Source organism: Anthonomus grandis, chromosome 20 (genome assembly GCF_022605725.1).
Source record: "Anthonomus grandis grandis chromosome 20, icAntGran1.3, whole genome shotgun sequence".
Classification (NCBI taxonomy): Eukaryota; Metazoa; Arthropoda; class Insecta; order Coleoptera; family Curculionidae; genus Anthonomus; species Anthonomus grandis.
Window position 1 is genome coordinate 5,812,551 of NC_065565.1, and position 22,787 is coordinate 5,835,337.

Genomic DNA, 22,787 nt, shown 5'->3' on the forward strand with positions numbered 1-22,787 from the left:
GGTAACTTTGTCCCGATTTTCTGGGACACTTTGTACATTTACGGAAAATTATGTAATAAGGAAAAAGTTAGTCCAAGGTGTGAAGAGTAACATGTCAAAAGTACAACCCTGTACTATGGCCCTAAATATTTCAATTTTTAATTTCTGGAAAGCGATTTTATGGCGATTTTCATCTTTTTTCTTAGGGTAACTTTGTCCCGATTTCCTGGGACACCTTGTACATTTACGGAAAATTATGTAATAAGGAAAAAGTTAGTTCAACGTGTGAAGAGTAACATATCAAAAGTACAACCCTGTACTGTGGACCCAAATAATTTAATTTTTAATTTTTGTAAAGTGGTTTTTGGGGCGATTTTTATGTTTTTTCTTGGGTTTACTTTATCCCGATTTCCTGGGACACCCTGTACATTTACGGAAAATTATGTAATAAGGAAAAAGTTAGTTCAAGGTGTGAAGAGTAACGTATCAAAAGTACAACCCTGTACTGTGGACCCAAATAATTTAATTTTTAATTTTTGTAAAGTGGTTTTAGGGCGATTTTCATTTTTTTTTTGGGGTAACTTTGTCCCGATTTTCCGGGACACCTTGTACATTTACGGAAAATTAAGTAATAAGGAAAAAGTTAGTCCAAGGTGTGAAGAGTAACATACCAAAAGTACAACCCTGTACTGTGGACTCAAGTAATTTAATTTTTAATTTTTGTAAAGTGGTTTTAGGGCGATTTTCATCGACGTTTATTTCGGCTTCTAAACGTCAGATTTTTCTATTAGTTGCACATTGACAAAAAGGTAACTGACGTGTTTCTTTTTCTTTAAAATTACCATCTTCAGTGACGTGAACTACTTGAGCACAGTGGCGCCCCCCGCCGCCGCGGAATGGTCCTCACTACTACGACCATTGAGAGGCCGAGAACCGGAAGGCATGTGGAATTTACTGAGTATCGTACGGGAAATGTTCAAACGGAACGACCGGAATGCGGTACCACTTTTGGAGATTATTACCGAGGAGTGTATGGCTTGCGAACAAATTCTAATTTGGTAAGTAGGCACCGAAAAACCGTTATAGGGTGACTTATAACTTACTTAACTAAGTCTAAAACTCGTCCAGTCATATTTAGGAAACTAATAAACATTTTGTAGCCATATTATATATATATATTGTTACAGGACCTTTGATTTGTTTAATCGTGATTTCCGCGTGTATTTCAGGTGGTTTAACACGAAAGTGGCCCTCTTAAGCGGTTCCTCCAGTCACGGGGGTTCCGGAGGGGGTAAACATAACAACATCAACAGTAACACGCATGCGTCACAGCACGCCGGATCTTCTCTATGCGACGAAGTTGTGGTACTTTGGCGGTTAGCCGCCCTAAATCCCGGATTGGCGCCTTCTGAGCGTGACATGTTACATAGTCAAGTAAGTGATCACGAGTTAAGTTGTCAAAAGTCAAAATTTTATAATTAAGTTGTGAATTTGTAGTTATGGGATGAGTTTAAGGGTAAAAAGGTTGTTTTAGAGTAGAAATTGCGAAAGTTACGGGACTTTTGGTTGGGGAATAACTTTTTTGTCAATTTTCATAGTAAATGTTCACTTTTTTTGAGAATATTTTGAGAAATAATTGGAAATGGCTTAAAAGGGTTATTGTGCAATAAAGTATGTTTCTTTTCCAATAAGTCCATACCAAAATGTTTTTTGTACCTCAAAAACACTTTGAGTTATAGGCAATTTTGTCCGTCAAGGTCTAGGAACTGCCAAACTCAGGTTTCTGTGCATTAGTCCACATTTTTGGGTATAACTTCGGAACCAATTGAGATATTTTTACCGTTTTTTCACACAAATAAGGGATTTGAGGGTAAAAACGTTGTCCTAGACTAAAAATTGCGAAAGTTACAGGACTTTTGGTTGGGGCACATTTTTTTGGCAATTTTCAAGAGTTTTATGCATCAGTGGACATTTTTGGGTATAACTTCGGAACCACTTGAGATATTTTCACCATTTTTTCACAGTAATAAAATGTGAATCCTGAGGATGGATTTGAGGGTAAAAACGTTGTCCTAGACTAAAAATTTCGAATGTTACTGCAGTTTTGGTTGGAGCATAACTTTCTTGACAATTTTCATAGTAAATGTTTACTATTCTTGAGAATATTTCGAGAAATAATTGGAAATGGCTCAAAAAGGTTATTGTACAATAAAGTCTGTTTCTTTTCCAATAATTCCATACCAAAACGTTTTTTGTACCTCGAAAACTTCCTGAGTTAGAGTCAATTTTGTCTTGTATTGTTTAAAACTTATATTGGAACATCAAGATTTTTATACATCAGTGGACATTTTTGGGTATAACTTGGGAACCATTTGGAATATTTTCATGATTTTTTCACCGTCATATTAAGGCATTCCTGAGGATGGATTTGAGGGTAAAAACGTTGTCCTAGACTAAAAATCGCGAAAGTTACAGGACTTTTGGTTGGGGTAAATTTTTTTGTCAATTTTCAAGATTTTTATTCATCGGTGGACATTTTTGGGTATAACTTCGAAACCACTTGAGATATTTTCACCTTTTTTTCACAGTAATAAAATGTGAATCCTGAAGATGGATTTGAGGGTAAAAATGTTGTCCTAGACTAAAAATTGCGAAAGTTACAGGACTTTTGGTTGGGGCAAATTTTTTTGTCAATTTTCAAGATTTTTATGCATCAGTGGACATTTTCGTGTATAACTTCGGAACCACTTGAGATATTTTCACCATTTTTTCACAGTAATAAAATGTGAATCCTGAGGATGGATTTAAGGGTAAAAACGTTGTCCTAGACTAAAAATTGCGAAAGTTCCAGGACTTTTGGTTGAGGCAATTTTTAAGCATCAGTGGACATTTTTGGGTATAACTTCGGAACCACTTGAGATATTTTCACCTTTTTTTCACACTAATAAAATGTGAATCCTGAAGATGGATTTGAGGGTAAAAACGTCGTTCTAGACTAAAAATTGTGAAAGTTATAGGACTTTTGGTTGGGGCAAATTTTTTTGTCAATTTTCAAGATTTTTATGCATCAGTGGACATTTTTGGGTATAACTTCGAAACCACTTGAGATATTTTCACCATTTTTTCACAGTAATAAAATGTGAATCTTGAGGATGGATTTGAGGGTAAAAACGTCGCTCTAGACTAAAAATTGCGAAAGTTACAGGACTTTTGGTTGAGGCAAATTTTTTTGTCCATTTTTCAAGATTTTTATGCATCAGTGGACATTTTTGGGTATAACTTCGGAACCACTGGGAATATTTTCATGATTTTTTCACTATCATATTAAGGCATTCCTGAGGATGGATTTGAGGGTGAAAACGTTGTCCTAGACTAAAAATTGCGAAAGTTACAGGACTTTTGGTTGGGGCAAATTTTTTTGTCAATTTTCGGGTTTTTTATGCATCAGTGGACATTTTTGGGTATAACTTCGGAACCACTTGAGATATTTTCATAATTTTTTCACTGTAATATTAAGGCATTCCTGAGGATGGATTTAAGGGTAAAAACGTCGTTCTAGACTACGCGTCACTTCTGTCAGCCCTTTTTCAGTGACGCACTTTTAATGTCATATATGCTTGTAGAACGACGACCCTTCAAGGTTCTCATTATTTTTGGAAATAGGTAAAAGTCACACGGAGTTATGTCTGGCAAATATAGATAGAGGCTGGGCCGTCGTTGCAGTATTGTTTTCGACCAAAAATTCACGAGCAACCATTGAATTGTGACGCCTTGGATTGGAAATTAAATTATTTGGACTAGAGGTCAATAAAGGTCAACAGCTTCAAAAGTTCTATTCCAATCACTTAAAATCCTCTACAAAGTTTGTAGAGAAATGTTTTTTGAATACTTTACACTTAATTACATTTATCTACTCAGAGATTGGTCCTCAGATAGAGAGTTATTAAAAAGGGTGCATACTTTTGGGCGTAACTCACTTTGTATATTACCGATTGGCACGCCTGATATCTCGTTTTAAAGCTTAAAGAAAAAACTTTCGAACGATTTAACGACATCGTCCTTAAAGGTTTTTTTATTGCCATAAAACAATATTTTACATTGATCCTTTTCTTAAAAAAAAAAAAATTCACACCAGACATTTTTGGGTGTAACTTCGGTACCACTGGAAATATTTTTATAATTTTTTCACAGTAATAAAATGTGAATCCTGAGGATGGATTTGAGGGTAAAAACGTTGTCCTAGACTAAAAATTGCGAAAGTTACAGAACTTTTGGTTGGGGCAAATTTTTTTGTCAATTTTCAGGATTTTTATGCATCAGTGGACATTTTTGGGTATAACTTCAGAACCACTTGAGATATTTTCACCATTTTTTCACAGTAATAAAATGTGAATCCTGAGGATGGATTTGAGGGTAAAAACGTCGTCCTAGACTAAAAATTGCGAAAGTTACAGGACTTTTGGTTGGGGCAATTTTTTTTTGTCTATTTTTCATGATTTTTATGCATCAGTGGACATTTTCGGGTATAACTTGGGAACCACTGGAAATATTTTCATGATTTTTTCACTATCATATTAATGTATTCCTGAGGGTGGATTTGACGGTAAAAACGTCGTTCTAGACTAAAAATTGCGAAAGTTACAGGACTTTTGGTTGGGGCAATTTTTAAGCATGAGTGAACATTTTTGGGTATAACTTCGGAACCACTTGAGATATTTTCACCATTTTTTTACAGTAATAAAATGTGAATCCTGAGGATAGATTTGAGGGTAAGAAATTTAAATTTTTGGCTTGGAAATCTCTTTATTAAGACTAGAGGTCAATAAAGGTCAATAGCTTTAAAGGTTCTATTCCAATCAAATTTCCTTAGCAAAAAATAGCATTAATAAAAAAGAAAGCTGCATTCATAAAGAAGAGTTTCCCATAAACCCCTTTCAACCTAAATAAAACGGTTTACCTTTGACGGCCATTTCAGTGTTCAGTGTTTCAATTTCCCGAATTGTCTTGATAATCTGCAATAATTAGTAAAAATAATCGTTGCAGTTCACAACGTGGCACATGAAAATCCTGGAAAAGGTGTCAAAGTGCCGAAACACGACCACCTCATCGGGTTCCAACTATTACAAAAACGCGAGTTCCTTAAAAGCGGACTTAGAGATATTCACCGGGTTCAAACCGGCTATAGAGGCCTGTTATTTGGACTGGGACGATTATCCCATGCCCGGGATCACTTACACTTCGGACATTAATCCGATGTACCACTGTCCATTCACTTGTTTCAGACACGGACCGGACAGTATAAGGGGAGAGGGACAGGTAAGAGGTTATTTTTAATTAGCATTAAAATTAGCACAGTTTCACAGTAAATTAATCAATGAGTGACATGTTTCATATTCCGTATACGTTATAGAAAACTGAAATGAAAACAACTTTACCGGACAATAATACAACGGACACTTATAGAACTTTTTAAATATGTAAGTAATAAATCATATTTCAGTGTTATTGTGTAAAAATTAACCAAACTATTGTTCCCTTATAAACATCATTATGTTTATGAAATTCCTTTTTTATTTATCTCTGTACTTTTTACACCCTTTTCATTAAATATAGATGGCAGTATGTGGGTGTAGTGAAATATAAATGGGGGTCCTAGAGTTGTTATTCTATTGTGTAGGAAATGCCGATTAGGGTAATTTTTCTTTTGTTTTTAATATTTGTATTTTTATCACTGAAAAATGCACAAAAGGGACATTAACTACTAGTCCTATGGTTGGAACCTTTGGTCTTTATTTTACTCTATTTTAAGTGTCGCTCACTCTAAAAATAGAGTAAAATAATGAGTTTTGGTTAGTGGTAAAGCTGTCTTGTGATTTGAAAACTAGTGAAATTGCACTATTTAAAAAGTGGGTAAATTTCGGTGGTTTTGAAAAAAAAAATACAGTAAGAAAATGGGAAAAATAACAGAAAATGAGAATAATTAAAAAACTACTTAAAATACACTTTTAAAAATTTGGGTACAGATTCTTCAATTAATTTCGTTGGACACCTGTTTCAGCGTTTTTTGAAAAAAAAATATAAAATTTAAAGAAAACTAAATTTTAGACAAAAAAATTTGTTTTTATGAGTAAAAAATGACAATAACTCAAAAACTACTTAAAATACACTTTTGAAAATTTGTATACGTATTCTTCAATTAATTTGATTGGACACCTATTTCAGCGTTTTTTGAAAAAAATACAAAATTCAGAGAAAAAAAATGTTGACGAAAATAATTTTTTTTTTTTATGAGTAAAATATCTAAAAAATGACAATAACTCAAAAACTACCCAAAATACACTTTTAAAAATTTTTATACGTATTCTTCAATTAATTTCATTGGACACCTATTTCAGCGTTTTTTTGAAAAAAAAAATACAAAATTCGGAGAAAACAAAATTTGAGAAAAATAATATTTTTTTTATGAGTAAAAAATCAAAAAAAATTACAATAATAATAATAATAATAATGTTTATTTATTTAGCATATTGCTACATACAAGTACAATAATATATATTATAATTTTTAAAACATATTTACAATATCTTGATAAAACTAGAAAATATAAAAAGCAATAATAAAAGTAAGCAAATAAATAATAAATGAGTAAAATATAACGTTAAACTACACAAAAAAAAATATAAAGAAAATAAACATAAAACATATGCACAGATATAATTTAAAACGATACTAAGAAGTGTAAAAATAAAAGACACAAATAAAGACAATTAAAATATAAAACACTTACATATGTATATATATATATATATATATGTCATTTTAATGTTTTTCTAAACATAATTAGGTTTCTACAGTTCTTTAAATTAATGGGTAATTCGTTAAAATATATAAGACCTTTGTGTAGAATAGTGTTTGCCATTCTGTTTGAAGTATGTCTACCCATCAATACAAAATCCTCCTGTTGTCTGGTAGCATAGTTATGCAGATCACTAAAAACTGTAATCTTTTCACAAATATAGTGTGGTAGCAATTTATTTTTTAATTCAAAAATAAGCATACAGGTACTAAATAATATTTTTTGTTTTACCGATAAGATATTTAGTACATTTAACATATTATCTACCAGTGTATATCTATTACATTTTAGTATTATTCTCATGGCTCTGTTCTGTGTGATTTGAAGTCTATTGACCCTGTAATCCGGAATACCAAACAAAAGTGTAGAAGAAAAATCCAAGTGCGACAAAATTAGCAATTTTGTTTGTAAAGAGAGGTTTCTGCCAATTCTCGATAAAAAATTAACTTTTTTTTGACATTTTGCGTGTTATGCTGTCAATAAGAGAATCAAAATTCAAATGTGGATCCAAAACAACACCCAAATATTTAATTTCTTTCTGGTAGGATATTGTTTCATTACTTATCTCTACTTTTATTACATTCAAATTTACTTGGGTTAATCTCGCTTTACTTCCAAACAGACAAAATTTTGTTTTAGCTGCATTAATACTTAAGTTATTATTACACAGCCATTTGTATACATTATCCAAATCAAAGTTTAGATCTTCTTGCATTTTTTTAATATCCTTTCCCACAACATACAGCATAGTGTCATCTGCAAATAATGCTGACTTACTCCTACTAATGACATTGACAATATCATTAATATAAATAAGGAATAGAATTGGACCCAACACAGTACTTTTTATGTACTGTATTCTTGTTATTTTTAAATTTGACCACTTGTTTCCTGTTATGCAAATACGATTTAAACCAACTTAAAACTGTACCTCCTATCCCCATTTTTTCCATTTTAAGAAGTAAAACATTGCGATTAACCGTCTCAAACGCTCTTCTAAAATCCAAGAAAATTGCCAAAACATAATTACCCTTATCTATTTCTCTATTAAAATTATCACAGATGTTAACTATCCCAGTTTCGCAAGAATGGTGAGGTCTAAACCCTGGCTGATTTGTTGTTAAAATATTATTTTTATCACAGCAAGTTTGAAGTTGGGTTTTTACAGTTAATTCTAGAAGTTTTTCGTAAACTGGTACAGTATTAATAGGCCTAAGCTCACTCGCCAGCCTTGTGCCTGAGACCTTAGGAACCGGTAAGACTGTTGAGACCTTCCAATTTTCTGGGAATTCACCATACTGAAGCGATGTATTAATTATATATAACACACGGTTATCCACAACTTCAAACACATCTAGAAGCACTTTTTTTGAGATACCACTTTCTCCTCCTTTTTATTTTTTAACAGAGATCTTGTATCACTCATACTAGTATTTTCAAATTTATCCCATACATTATAACTTAATATATTTTGAACTGTACTATTTAAACCTGAAAGTTTGGGTAAAATATCTATAATTTGATCTATACTACTAATAAAATATTTATTACATTTATCTGCTATTTCAAACTCATCAGTAAATGTCTGCCCCTCAAATACAACCTCATTTGGTAAAATGAAATTTTTACCCGGTAGAAGTGATTTAAGATTTTTCCAAAGCTCTCTCTTCTTATTTTATTAACTGTTTGGTTTCTAACCCTTTTATAGTTATCCCATAGATCTGGAGTGCCCTCATGAATTGCCCTTACATATAACTTGTCCCTTTCTTCCATTAACTGTAAAATACCATAAGTTATCCATTTTTTATTTTTATATTTTAGGCTAACAGATATCTCTAACTTTGGACATATTATATTTAAACTATTTTCTAGATCTAAAATAAAAGAATTTGCCAATATATTTACATCTGTCAAATTATTGTTCCATGACCTGTCAGACAAGATATTTTGTAAAGTTTCTTTTGTTTATCATCATCCACTTTTGGAAGGCATACAGACACAATGGAGTGATCACTAATTTTTGGAGTATGGTGAACCTGAACTAATAGATTTTTATCATTAGATATAATAAAGTCAATTAATGTGCTGCTATTGTTTGTTATTCTTGTAGGACTATTGACTAGTTGAGCGAATCCAGAACCATATATGCTGTTTAATATTTTTTCGCCATAAAAGGAGTATTTTGTTAAATCAAAATTAAAGTCACCGTCAGTGCTACTTACTTGGTCCAAATAGTTTGAAAAATATTCAATAAACTTAGCATCTCTATTTTTAGGGGGATGATACAATACACTACAAAGATATTTAGATCCATTAAGAAATATTTCTACACTAACATTCCATACATACTCCTCCAAACACTCTAATGTTACTCGCTTATATTTGATATCTTTCCTTATTAAGATCATTACACCGCCTGTTCGTCTATTATTTGTGGTACATTGTTCTAAATAATACAATTCACACATTTCTTCTACAAAAGACACATGAGTTTCAGATAATAGCAAAAGTCGTGGTTTCCAACAATTTATTAATAAAACCAAACTATCCTTGTTATTAAGATACCCCTGACAGTTTAGATAAACCACATTTGAATTTTTATCAATATCTTTTTCTAATTGCTTAAATATTTGCCCCTTTGAAGATCTTCGAGCCTTTGATAACATCCCAAACCACATGGTCAACCTCAACTTTCAAACCATATTTTTGATTTGCGTTAACACAATTAATACACTTAGGTTTACCTTCCAAGCAATCTTTAATATCATGGTTACCAGTATATCTTGGGCAAACCATGCTACCAGTGCAATCTTTCATAACGTGACCATATTTACTACATTTAAAGCAACGTATAATACCATAATCGTTGTAGACCCAGCAACGGTTCCATCCTATATTAATTTTTTGCCTATCTATTATGAAATTATAGCTATCAATATCTATCTCGAATACAATATTAAATTTTTTATTTATAGGTTTAGTTTTACGAACAATTCTCATTTTGAAGTTTCTTCTTGTAGATTTAAGTTCATTTTGCCTAATTACCTTATTATTAATGTCTTCATCCCCGTTATTTAGCTCATTTTCATCCACCCCGACTACTTTTATTCTATTCTCCTTTATAGTTGCTTTAACCGCAGTATAGTTTTCTCCCAGTTTACTTTGAATAGTTGACTGCACCCTGTGTATTTCCTTTCATCACACCTCCATGTTTTGTATTTCTTCCAATTGCGATTCCAACACCCATGTCAGCAGGATCAACTTTTTTTCTTAAATCCTCTTTGATCTTTTTTGCATCTTTCGTTTCACCTTTTTGCTGTACTACAAGAATATTACTGTTTTTTTTTAGAACATTCGAATAGCTTTTTGACTCTAAAGTTAAAGGTGTTAAAGCTTGACAATTTTTTAAGCCAATTATTTCCTTTTTTAGCTCTTCATTCTCCCTTAAAAGTATATCCATTTTTTCGGTCAACAAGTTCGTTTTATCAACCCTAAAGTTTGACTAATAGATTCTATGATGTATTGATCAAAAAAGACCTCATCTACCCTGCTTCGTTTTCTCGATCTTTCACGATTTATAGTACCAACATCGTCATTTATAGCAGTACAGTTTTTGCATTTCTAGGATGCTTTTTTCATGTGAAAGTCAATAATTTCACATTTCCCATGAAAAAAATGTGTACAACTCGTACACTGCACAGCAGATTTCAAATCATCAAAAGGTACTGCACATATGAAGCAACTATTAGGGTCAAAACTCTGATCATCAAAGGCACATGCCATATTTTAAACCTTCAATTTTGGCTCGATCCTGATCTTATCAGTTCTAGCACAATAACCGACCACCTTTAGTTTTGGTTCTATTACTGTTTTAAGGTTATAATTACGAAAGAGATTTATTACTTACAGTTTAAAAAACATATAACAAAACTGATTAATTTAATCTTTAACTAGTTCGAAACACTTTATATTTGATAAAACAGCGAAAATCTGTAGAGCGATAATGAACACTACCGTTTAACTCAGTCGCCAGGACCGTATAGTTGATATCGACCGTAATTTTGAGGAAAATAATTTTTTTATGAGTAAAAAATTCAAAAAATTACAATAACTCAAAAACCACTTAAAATACACTTTAAAAAATTTGTATTCTTCAATTAATTTGATTGGACACCTATTTTAGCGTTTTTTGAAAAAAATACAAAATTCAGAGAAAAAAAAAAATGTATGAGTAAAAAATCAAAAGACTTTTATTCCTTTCTAAATACCCTGAAATATTGTCAGACATATAAAACATAAATAACCTTATATTTAGCAGATATCAATATTACAACCCTTTTATTAAGCTTATTCTTCACGAAATCTCATTATCACTATACATTAAGTTTTTATGGTTATTTTCAGTGTCACTCCCTTTCTTAGATAATTGTTTCTATGCTACTTTATTAAAAAACGCCACTTACACGGCTCTGAAAACGTCCAGGGTAGAACCTGGATAGGTCTGGACCGTTATCAATAATATTCCAACTCGTACCTACTGCTTTATTGGATCTTATTAGGACCAATTGGATAATTCCTTATAAGAAGAAGAAAATAATATATATTTATTAGACATTTTTATTCGCAAAATTAATTTAATAATCATTAAAACAGATAAAAATAAATACATACATATGCCAACAAATTTGATAATTATTATTGATCCATCGACGTTTGTGGGAGGTATGTTTACCTCGGAATATCTAACACAGTCATATTATTTCCCGGTAAGTATTTATATTCAGGTCTGAAGATGCCTTTAGGGCGAAACATGTCACCGTTTGATTCAGTTTTTTTTTTAAATATATGGTATTTTATTGCTAAAATTAATTGACAGGTTCCTCAAGTGAACTCCTCGAAAGCGGTACTAAATTGCGAGCCGGTGGTGCATCATCACGCCCACCACAGGCACCACTATCACTCGATCAGGAACCACCGGTTGGGGTACCTGAACGTGATGTCCCTAAATCCGGTCGAATATCCGGCCCATCCGCACATAAACCATTTGAACGAACGGGACGGTAATAGATCGAGCGTTAGTAGTGAAGGATTTTGTGAGGTTAGTTTTACTTTAATTTATTTTATGAAGTATTTCGAATATTAAGGTGAAATGAGCGTAAATAATTTAAGTTTATGTGAAATTTTATTGCAGTGCTCTGCTTTTCAAATTTGTTATATTAAGTTAATTTTTTGGTCTAACAGAGTTTATCACAGAAAGGGATCGAGTTGTTTAGTTCTCTGTTTTAATTGTAAATTATTGTTTTGTAGGAAAACTATTAAATGTGTTAATAAGCGAATAATTGCTAAACAATCACCCATATTTGTACAATTGAATTGAAAGACTTTTAAAGCATTTTTGCGTTTTTCATTTTGGGGCATTTTAAGTCATTTTATTGTGCTTTAGGCATTTGAAATAAAGCTGGAAACAGGATTTTAAGTCTGCAATCGTTTTTTAATTTTAGTGCACATCAGTTACAATAGGAAAATTATTTTTAAGTTTAACAGTTTTCCAGGAAATTGGTAAAATAGGCATTAACAGTTTTTTCCAATTTTCTCGAAAACTATTAGGAATATGGAAAATCTTCTTTTAGCATTGAATTCCCTATTAAAAATAGAACGAATCATAAAGAATAACATTTAGCCGTAAATCGAAAAATAAAAGAGTTATGGAAGATTTTTGAAATTTTTGGCTGAAAAATTCGAAAAATTTTTTTTTACAAAAAATTGAATTTTTTTTTGGCAAATCGATAAATCATTCAAAACACTTCAAAAAACTCTCATAAACATTTTTTGAAAAATGTTCAGAAAAAAAGTTATACCCAATTTTCCTAAAAAAGTCTTCCTCGAAAAATCCAAAGGGGTACCCATGGGAAAACGTTCATAATTTCGGTTTTTATTTTTTTCTGGAAAACTATTGGTCGGAGAAAAAAATTGTTGAAACAAAAGTTGTTTGAAATTTTAATGCGCATCGGATGCAATAGAGAAATAATTTTTGAGTCCAACAGTTTTCCGGAAAATTGGGAAAAAGGCTTTATACAGTTTTTTCTTATTTTCTCGAAAACTATTAGGAATATGGAAAATCTTCTTTTTGCATTGAATTCCCTATTAAAAATAGAATGAATCATAAAGAATAACATTTAGCCGTAAATCGAAAAATAAAAGAGTTATGAAAGATTTTTGAAAAATTGGGAAATTTTTGGGTAAAAAATTCGAAAAATTTTTTTTTACAAAAAATTGATTTTTTTTTTGGCAAATCGATAAATCATTTAAAACACTTCAAAAAACTCTTATTAACATTTTTTGAAAAACGTACAGAAGGAAAGTTATACCCAATTTTCCTAAAAAAGTCTTCCTCGAAAAATCCAAAGGGGTACCCATGGGAAAACGTTCATAATTTCGGTTTTTATTTTTTTTCTGGAAAACTATTGGCTGGAGAAAAAAATTGTTGAAACAAAAATTGTTTGAAATTTTAATGCGCGTCAAATGCAATAGAGAAATAATTTTTGAGTCCAACAGTTTTCCGGAAAATTGGGAAAAAGGCTTTAACAGTTTTTTCTCATTTTCTCGAAAACTGTTTGGAATATGGCAAATTTTCTTTTAGCATTAAATTCCCCATCAAAAATAGAACGAATCATTAAGAATAACATTTAGCCGTAAATCGAAAAATAAAAGAGTTATGGAAGATTTTTGAAAAATTTGGGAATTTTTTGGGTGAAAAATTCGAAAAAAATTTTTTTTACAAAAAATTAAATTTTTTTTTGGCAAATCGATAAATCATTCAAAACACTTCAAAAAACTCTCATAAACATTTTTTGAAAAACGTACAGAAGGAAAGTTATACCCAATTTTCCTAAAAAAGTCTTCCTCGAAAAATCCAAAGGGGTGCCCCTGGAAAAATGTTCATAATTTCGGTTTTTATTTTTTTTCTGGAAAACTATTGGTCGGAGAAAAAAATTGTTGAAACAAAAGTTGTTTGAAATTTTAATGCGCATCAGATGCAATAGAGAAATAATTTTTGAGTGCAACAGTTTTCTGGAAAATTGGGAAAAACCTTTAAACAGTTTTTTCTTATTTTCTTAAAAACTATTAGGAATATGGAAAATCTTCTTTTAGCATTGAATTCCCCATCAAAAATAGAACGAATCATAAAGAATAACATTTAGCCGTAAATCGAAAAATAAAAGAGTTATGGAAGATTTTTGAAATTTTTGGCTGAAAAATTCGAAAAATTTTTTTTTACAAAAAATTTAATTTTTTTTTGGCAAATCGATAAATCATTCAAAACACTTCAAAAAACTCTCATAAACATTTTTTGAAAAACGTACAGAAAGAAAGTTATACCCAATTTTCCTAAAAAAGTCTTCCTCGAAAAATCCAAAGGGGTACCCATGGGAAAACGTTCATAATTTCGGTTTTTATTTTTTTTCTGGAAAACTATCGGTTGGAGAAAAAAATTGTTGAAACAAAAGTTGTTTGAAATTTTAATGCGCATCGGATGCAATAGAGAAATAGTTTTTGAGTCCAACAGTTTTCCGGAAAATTGGGAAAAACCTTTAAACAGTTTTTTCTCATTTTCTCGAAAACTATTTGGAATATGGCAAATTTTCTTTTAGCATTGAATTCCCCATCAAAAATAGAACGAATCATAAAGAATAACATTTAACCGTAAATCGAAAAATAAAAGAGTTATGGAAGATTTTTGAAAAATTGGGAAATTTTTGACAGAAAAATTCAAAAAAATTTTTTTTACAAAAAATTAAATTTTTTCTTGGCAAATCGATAAATCATTCAAAACACTTCAAAAAACTCTCATAAACATTTTTTGAAAAATGTTCAGCAAAAAAGTTATACCCAATTTTCCCAAAAAAGTCTTCCTCGAAAAATCCAAAGGGGTACCCATGGGAAAACGTTCATAATTTCGGTTTTTATTTTTTTTCTGGAAAACTATTGGTCGGAGAAAAAAATTGTTGAAACAAAAGTTGTTTGAAATTTTAATGCGCATCAGATGCAATAGAGAAATAGTTTTTGAGTCCAACAGTTTTCCGGAAAATCGGGAAAAACCTTTAAACAGTTTTTTCTCATTTTCTCGAAAACTGTTTGGAATATGGAAAATCTTCTTTTTGCATTGAATTCCCTATCAAAAATAGAACGAATCATAAAGAATAACATTTAACCGTAAATCGAAAAATAAAAGAGTTATGGAAGATTTTTGAAAAATTGGGAAATTTTTCACAGAAAAATTAAAAAAAAATTTTTTTACAAAAAATTAAATTTTTTCTTGGCAAATCGATAAATCATTCAAAACATTTAAAAAAACTCTTATTAACATTTTTTGAAAAACGTACAGAAAAAAAGTTATACCCAATTTTCCTAAAAAAGTCTTCCTCGAAAAATCCAAAGGGGTAACCCCTGGAAAAACGTTCATAATTTCGGTTTTTATTTTTTTTCTGGAAAACTATCGGTTGGAGAAAAAAATTGTTAAAACAAAAGTTGTTTGAAATTTTAATGCGCATCAGATGCAATAGAGAAATTATTTTTGAGTGCAACAGTTTTCCGGAAAATTGGGAAAAACCTTTAAACAGTTTTTTCTTATTTTCTTAAAAACTATTAGGAATATGGAAAATCTTCTTTTTGCATTGAATTCCCTATTAAAAATAGAACGAATCATAAAGAATAACATTTAGCCGTAAATCGAAAAATAAAAGAGTTATGAAAGATTTTTAAAAAATTGGGAAATTTTTGGCTGAAAAATTGGAAAAAATTTTTTTTACGAAAAATTGAATTTTTTTTTGGCAAATCGATAAATCAATTAAAACACTTCAAAAAACTCTTATAAACATTTTTTGAAAAACGTACAGAAGGAAAGTTATACCCAATTTTCCTAAAAAAGTCTTCCTCGAAAAATCCAAGGGGGTACCCATGGGAAAACGTTCATAATTTCGGTTTTTATTTTTTTTCTGGAAAATTATTGGCTGGAGAAAAAAATTGTTGAAACAAAAGTTGTTTGAAATTTTAATGCGCATCAGATGCAATAGAAAAATAACTTCTAGGTTCAACAGTTTTCCAGAAAATTGGGAAAAACCGCTTAACAGTTTTTCTTCATTTTCTCGAAAACTATTAGGAATATTGAAAATTTCCTTTTAGCATTGGATTCCTAGTCGAAAATAGAACAAATCATAAAGAATAACATTTAGCCGTAAATCTTAAAATAAAAGAGTTATTGACGATTTTATGAAAAATTACAGAATTTTTTGGTAAAAAATAAAAAAAAAAAAAATTTCAAATTTTAATTTTTTTTTTTGGCAAATCGATAAATTGTTTAAAACACTTCAAAAAAGTCTTATAAAACTTTTTTGAAAAATGTACCTGGAAAAAGTTATTACCAATTTTCCGAAAAATTTCGTCCTCAAAAAAATCCAAAGGGGTACCCCTAGAAAAATGTTCATAATTTCGGTTTTTATTTTTTTTCTGGAAAACTATCGGTTGGAGAAAAAAATTGTTGAAACAAAAGTTGTTTGAAATTTTAATGCGCATCAGATGCAATAGAGAAATAATTTTTGAGTGCAACAGTTTTCCGGAAAATTGGGAAAAACCTTTAAACAGTTTTTTCTCATTTTCTCGAAAACTATTGGGAACATGAAAAATTTTCTTTTAGCATTGAATTCCCCATTAAAAATAGAACGAATAATAAAGAATAACATTTAGCAATAAATCGAAAAATAAAAGAGTTATCAAAGATAATAAATTGATATAATTTTACATTTTTTGCACACCCTTTTTTGTCTCTATTATCAGCACAAGAACTAAAAACAGGATCACATCAGCAAATTTTTCCTTAACTCGGAAACTATTGGAATAACCAACGCGTTATTTGTTTGGAATTAAAAATACTTTCTTACGACCCAATTTTCATGAAAACCGGTGGGCAATTATTTTGCTGTTACTATTTCTTAATTTAAAGTTATAAATATAGCTATAGTGGTAGAGTTTCGTAGTTATATATGTATTGGAAAACCATGTTCTTCCTGCTATTCATCCCGATTGATTCAATCCTCTCTGACTTAGGGATCTGTCTATTTTCGACAAGACATCGGTCCTGGTCATAAAGCGATCATGCAGTAAAAGAATTTTTGACAAACAAAGGCGATATTAAATGGCCTCCTAGTTCTCCAGATTTATCCCCAAACGATTTTAATTTTTGAGGTTATCTCAAGAAAAAGACAGAGTAACCGCATCGATTTATGCATAATTTTGGATTCTCCAGCCTGTATACAGATTCTTACATTAAATTACATTGTTTAAGTTTTGCACAGAAAGAAAGAAATGACAAATAAATAAAAAGTAAAGTATGAAAAATTAACTATGATCAGGTTATAGGCTGTTATGCACATTTAATTGCAAATCATTTAGGTGTAGTTAAGGGTATTTTTGGCAGAAAATAATGGTCTTAGAGAAGATTAATTTTATGAAATAATTCACTTTTTACAGGTTACAGAAAATTTACATTTCTTATAAAAAGGAACATATTAAAAAAAAAATAATTGTGCCTCAAAGGTATACGCTTAAATGTAAAACTGTAGTCAATCATGCTGCTAAATTGAAAAGGCAAATTTGCAAAATGATGCTGGAAACCTGTGATTGTCCTGAATTATCTCCACATTTGATAATTTTCTTATTTTTTTTTAGACAAATCTTATCTACTAAGCATTTAAAAATTTTCATTAGAAATGACATAATAGGTCCAGAAACTGAGTGCAAAAGTGCCAAATTGTCTGGTTAATTAGAATTCATTTTTTAACGCAACATATAATAATATATAGTGGTATCCAATGATAGATTAATACGAATTATAGATAGATTAATAAAAATACAGTATACACATTTGTAGATTAATCAGATCTAATGAGATTAATTAAATTATATGAATTCATTTCCGGTTTAACCGGAAATGACGCTAACTTTCTTATTTTAAACAGGATACCCCAATTTTTATGACATATTTTGATATAAAATGACATTCTAAGAAAAATGATACCCCATTTGTCAACTTTTGACATCTAACCTTTAAATTATTTAATTTTTTATTAATTATCCAACCTCGAGGCCCCACGGTTTCCCGACTTAAATCCGCTTGATTTTTTTTCTGCGGGTGGCCACTTTAGGGTTTTGGTTTATAGAAGTCGAATTGATAAGAAAGAAGCCGGATTGTGGCTTCTCGTAATGTAAGAACAATCGGCCGAAACGATTTTTATAGTTTTGCTTTATTAAGACGTCACTTACAAAAATTCGAATAAAAAATTAATTATTAGAGGGATTTGAATGAAACTTCATAGAGATGTTAAGAGAAGTTCCTGAAATAATTTAAAGCAAACATCATGACAATCGGAGCATTAGAACGCGAGTTATTGGCTAGAGAACCTAAAATAGTTTTGCTTTATTGGGACGTGATTTACAAAAATTTGAATAAAAATTTAATTTCTAGAGGGATTTGAATGAAATTTTATGGAGATGTTAAGAGAAGTCCCAGAATTAATTTAAAGCAAAAATGATGGAAATCGAAGCACTAGAACCCGAGTTATAGGTCACAGAACCGAAAACAATATTTCCGGTTTTACTTTATCAAGATGTCATTTACAAAAATTCAAATAAAAAATTAATTTTTAGAGGGATCTGAATGAAATTTCATGGAGATGTTAAGAGAAGTCCCTGAAATAATTTAAAGTAAAGATCATAAAAATCGGAGCATTAGAACGCGAGTTGTTGGCCAGAGAACTTAAAATAGTTTCTCCAGTTTTGCTTTATTGGGACGTCATTTACAAAAATTTGAATAAAAAATTAATTTCTAGAGGGATTTGAATGAAATTTTATAGAGATGTTAAGAGAAGTCCCAGAATTAATTTAAAGCAAAAATGATGGAAATCGGAGCACTAGAACCCGAGTTATGGGTCACAGAACCGAAAACAATTTTTCCAGTTTTACTTTATCAAGATGTCATTTACAAAAATTCAAATAAAAAATTAATTTTTAGAGGGATCTGAATGAAATTTCATGGAGATGTTAAGAGAAGTCCCTGAAATAATTTAAAGTAAAGATCATAAAAATCGGAGCATTAGAACGCGAGTTGTTGGCCAGAGAACTTAAAATAGTTTCTCCAGTTTTGCTTTATTGGGACGTCACTTACAAAAATTCGAATAAAAAATTAATTCTTGGTACAACAATTAACGTCCCTCCAATAGATGTAGAAGTGAAGTATAGCGGGTTAAGGACAGAAATCAAACCTCAAGTTTTGAAATTAGCCGACGTTTCGACGTTTATTTACGTCTTTTTCAAGGCAAATTTACATTAGAGGTTTACGTAACAACTAAAACCTAGTGACATCTCCATCATACATACACCACAGATACAATCGTTATACATTAAAATACGCAGCACAACCACTAAGTACCACCAAAAAAAAAAAAAAAAATACACAGTATAAAAAAACTAAAATTGGCTTATGTCACAGATTGATTCACAATAAATAAGTGAATTGAATGAAAATGAATTGAATGAAAAAAATTAATTATTAGAGGGATTTGAATTCTAAGAGATGTTAAGAGAAGTCCGTGAAATAATTTAAAGCAAAAATCATGGAAATCGGAGCACTAGGGCCCAAGTTATAGGCCAAAGAACCCAAAACAATTTTTCCGGTTTTGCTTTATTAAGACGTGACTTACAAAAATTGGAATAAAAAATTAATTATTAAAGGGATTTGAATGGAATTTCTTAGAGATGTTAAGAGAAGTCCCTGAAATAATTAAAAGTAAAAATTATGGAAATCGGAGCACTGGAACCCGAGTTATAGGCCAAAGAACCCAAAACAATTTTTCCGGTTTTGCTTTATTAAGACGTCACTTACAAAAATTCAAATAAAAAATTAAATAATAGAGGGATTTGAATGGAATTTCTTAGAGATGTTAGGAGAAGTCCCTGAATTAATTTAACGCAAAAATCATGAAAATCGGAGCACTAGAACCCGAGTTATAGGCCACAGAACCCAAAACAATTTTTCCGGTTTTGCTTTATTAAGACGTGACTTACAAAAATTTGAATAAAAAATTAATTTCTAGAGGGATTTGAATGAAGTTTCATGGAGATGTTAAGAGAAGTCCCTGAAATAATTTAAAGTAAAAATCATGGAAATCGGAGCACTAGAACCTGAGTTATAGGCCAAAGAACCCAAAACAATTTTTCCGGTTTTGCTTTATTAAGACTTGACTTACAAAAATTTAAATAAAAAATTAATTTTTGGAGGGATTTGAATGGAATTTCAAAGAGATTATAAGAGAAGTCCCTGAAATAATTTAAAGTAAAAATCATGAAAATCGGAGCACTAGAACCCGAGTTATAGGCCAAAGAACCCAAAACAATTTTTCCGGTTTTGCTTTATTAAGACGTCACTTACAAAAATTCGAATAAAAAATTAATTCTTGGTACAACAATTAACGTCCCTCCAATAGATGTAGAAGTGAAGTATAGCGGGTTAAGGACAGAAATCAAACCTCAAGTTTTGAAATTAGCCGACGTTTCGACGTTTATTTACGTCTTTTTCAAGGCAAATTTACATTAGAGGTTTACGTAACAACTAAAACCTAGTGACATCTCCATCATACATACACCACAGATACAATCGTTATACATTAAAATACGCAGCACAACCACTAAGTACCACCAAAAAAAAAAAAAAAAAATACACAGTATAAAAAAACTAAAATTGGCTTATGTCACAGATTGATTCACAATAAATAAGTGAATTGAATGAAAATGAATTGAATGAAAAAAATTAATTATTAGAGGGATTTGAATTCTTAGAGATGTTAAGAGAAGTCCGTGAAATAATTTAAAGCAAAAATCATGGAAATCGGAGCACTAGGGCCCAAGTTATAGGCCAAAGAACCCAAAACAATTTTTCCGGTTTTGCTTTATTAAGACGTGACTTACAAAAATTGGAATAAAAAATTAATTATTAAAGGGATTTGAATGGAATTTCTTAGAGATGTTAAGAGAAGTCCCTGAAATAATTAAAAGTAAAAATTATGGAAATCGGAGCACTGGAACCCGAGTTATAGGCCAAAGAACCCAAAACAATTTTTCCGGTTTTGCTTTATTAAGACGTCACTTACAAAAATTCAAATAAAAAATTAAATAATAGAGGGATTTGAATGGAATTTCTTAGAGATGTTAGGAGAAGTCCCTGAATTAATTTAACGCAAAAATCATGAAAATCGGAGCACTAGAACCCGAGTTATAGGCCACAGAACCCAAAACAATTTTTCCGGTTTTGCTTTATTAAGACGTGACTTACAAAAATTTGAATAAAAAATTAATTTCTAGAGGGATTTGAATGAAGTTTCATGGAGATGTTAAGAGAAGTCCCTGAAATAATTTAAAGCAAAAATCATGGAAATCGGAGCACTAGAACCTGAGTTATACGCCACAGAACCCAAAACAATTTTTCCGGTTTTGCTTTATTAAGACGTCACTTACAAAAATTCGAATAAAAAATTAATTATTAGAGGGATTTGAATGAAATTTCATCGAGATGTTAAGAGAAGTCCGTGAAATAATTTAAAGTAAAAATTATGGAAATCGGAGCACTAGAACCCGAGTTATAGGCCAAAGAACCCAAAACAATTTTTCCGGTTTTGCTTTATTAAGACGTCACTTACAAAAATTTGAATAAAAAATTAATTATTAGAGGGATTTGAATGGAATTTCTTAGATATGATAAGAGAAGTCCCTGAAATAATTTAAAGTAAAAATCATGAAAATCTGAGTACTAGAACCCGAGTTATAGGCCAAGGTACCGAAAACAATTTTTCCGGTTTTGCTTTATTAAGACGTCACTTACAAAAATTGGAATAAAAAATTAATTATTAGAGGGATTTGAATGGAATTTCTTAGAGATGTTAAGAGAAGTCCCTGAATTAATTTAAAGCAAAAATCATGGAAATCGGAGCACTAGAACCTGAGTTATAGGCCACAGAACCCAAAACAATTTTTCCGGAGACGTCACTTACAAAAATTCGAATAAAAAATTAATTATTAGAGGGATTTGAATGAAATCTCACGAAGGTGTTAACAGAAGTCCCTGAAATAATTTAAAGTAAAAATCATGGAAATCGGAGCACTAGAACCCGAGTTATAGTCCAAGGGACCGAAAACAATTTTTCCGGTTTTGCTTTATTAAGACGTCACTTACAAAAATTCGAATAAAAAATTAATTATTAGAGAGATTTGAATGAAATTTCATGGAGATGTTAAGAGAAGTCCCAGAATTAATTTAAAGCAAAAATCATAGAAATCGAAGCACTAGAACCCGAGTTATAGGCCACAGAACCGAAAACAATTTTTCCGGTTTTACTTTATTAAGACGTCACTTACAAAAATTCGAATAAAAAATTAATTATTAGAGGGATTTGAATGAAATTTCATAGAGATGTTAAGAGAAGTCTCCGAAATAATCTAAAGTAAAAATCATGGAAATCGGAGCACTAGAACCCGAGTTATAGGCCAAAGAACTGAAAACAATTTTTCCGGTTTTGCTTTATTAAGACGTCACTTACAAAAATTCAAATAAAAAAATAATTATTAGAGGGATTTGAATGGAATTTCTTAGAGATGTTAAGAGAAGTCCCTGAATTAATTTAAAGCAAAAATCATTGAAATCGGAGCACTAGAACCCGAGTTATAGGCCAGAGAACCCAAACAACTTCAACACTTTCCTAAGACACCCGGTGTAAATATTTAGTATAAAAACTGTGTTATTAGCTTGGATAATATGGACAAAAAGCAGTGATTTTTTAGAAGAATATTATCAAATATTTAAAGTATAACAATAACCCTATTTGCAAGCCCCCATTGTTTTGGGTCC

General features: G+C 30.7%; 1 protein-coding gene across 50 annotated transcripts in view; it reads left to right on the forward strand.

The window, feature by feature from the left end:
- LOC126747889 (zinc finger SWIM domain-containing protein 8 homolog) overlaps positions 1-22,787 on the forward strand; it is a 140,852-nt gene that overhangs the window by 17,463 nt on the left and 100,602 nt on the right. For all 50 annotated transcript variants that reach the window (XM_050456803.1, XM_050456825.1, XM_050456828.1 and 47 more), the window contains exons 8-11: positions 831-1,037; positions 1,209-1,413; positions 5,023-5,295; positions 11,712-11,933. In XM_050456803.1, coding sequence (XP_050312760.1) covers positions 831-1,037; positions 1,209-1,413; positions 5,023-5,295; positions 11,712-11,933 — 907 coding nt within the window. The remainder of the gene's footprint in view (positions 1-830; positions 1,038-1,208; positions 1,414-5,022; positions 5,296-11,711; positions 11,934-22,787) is intronic.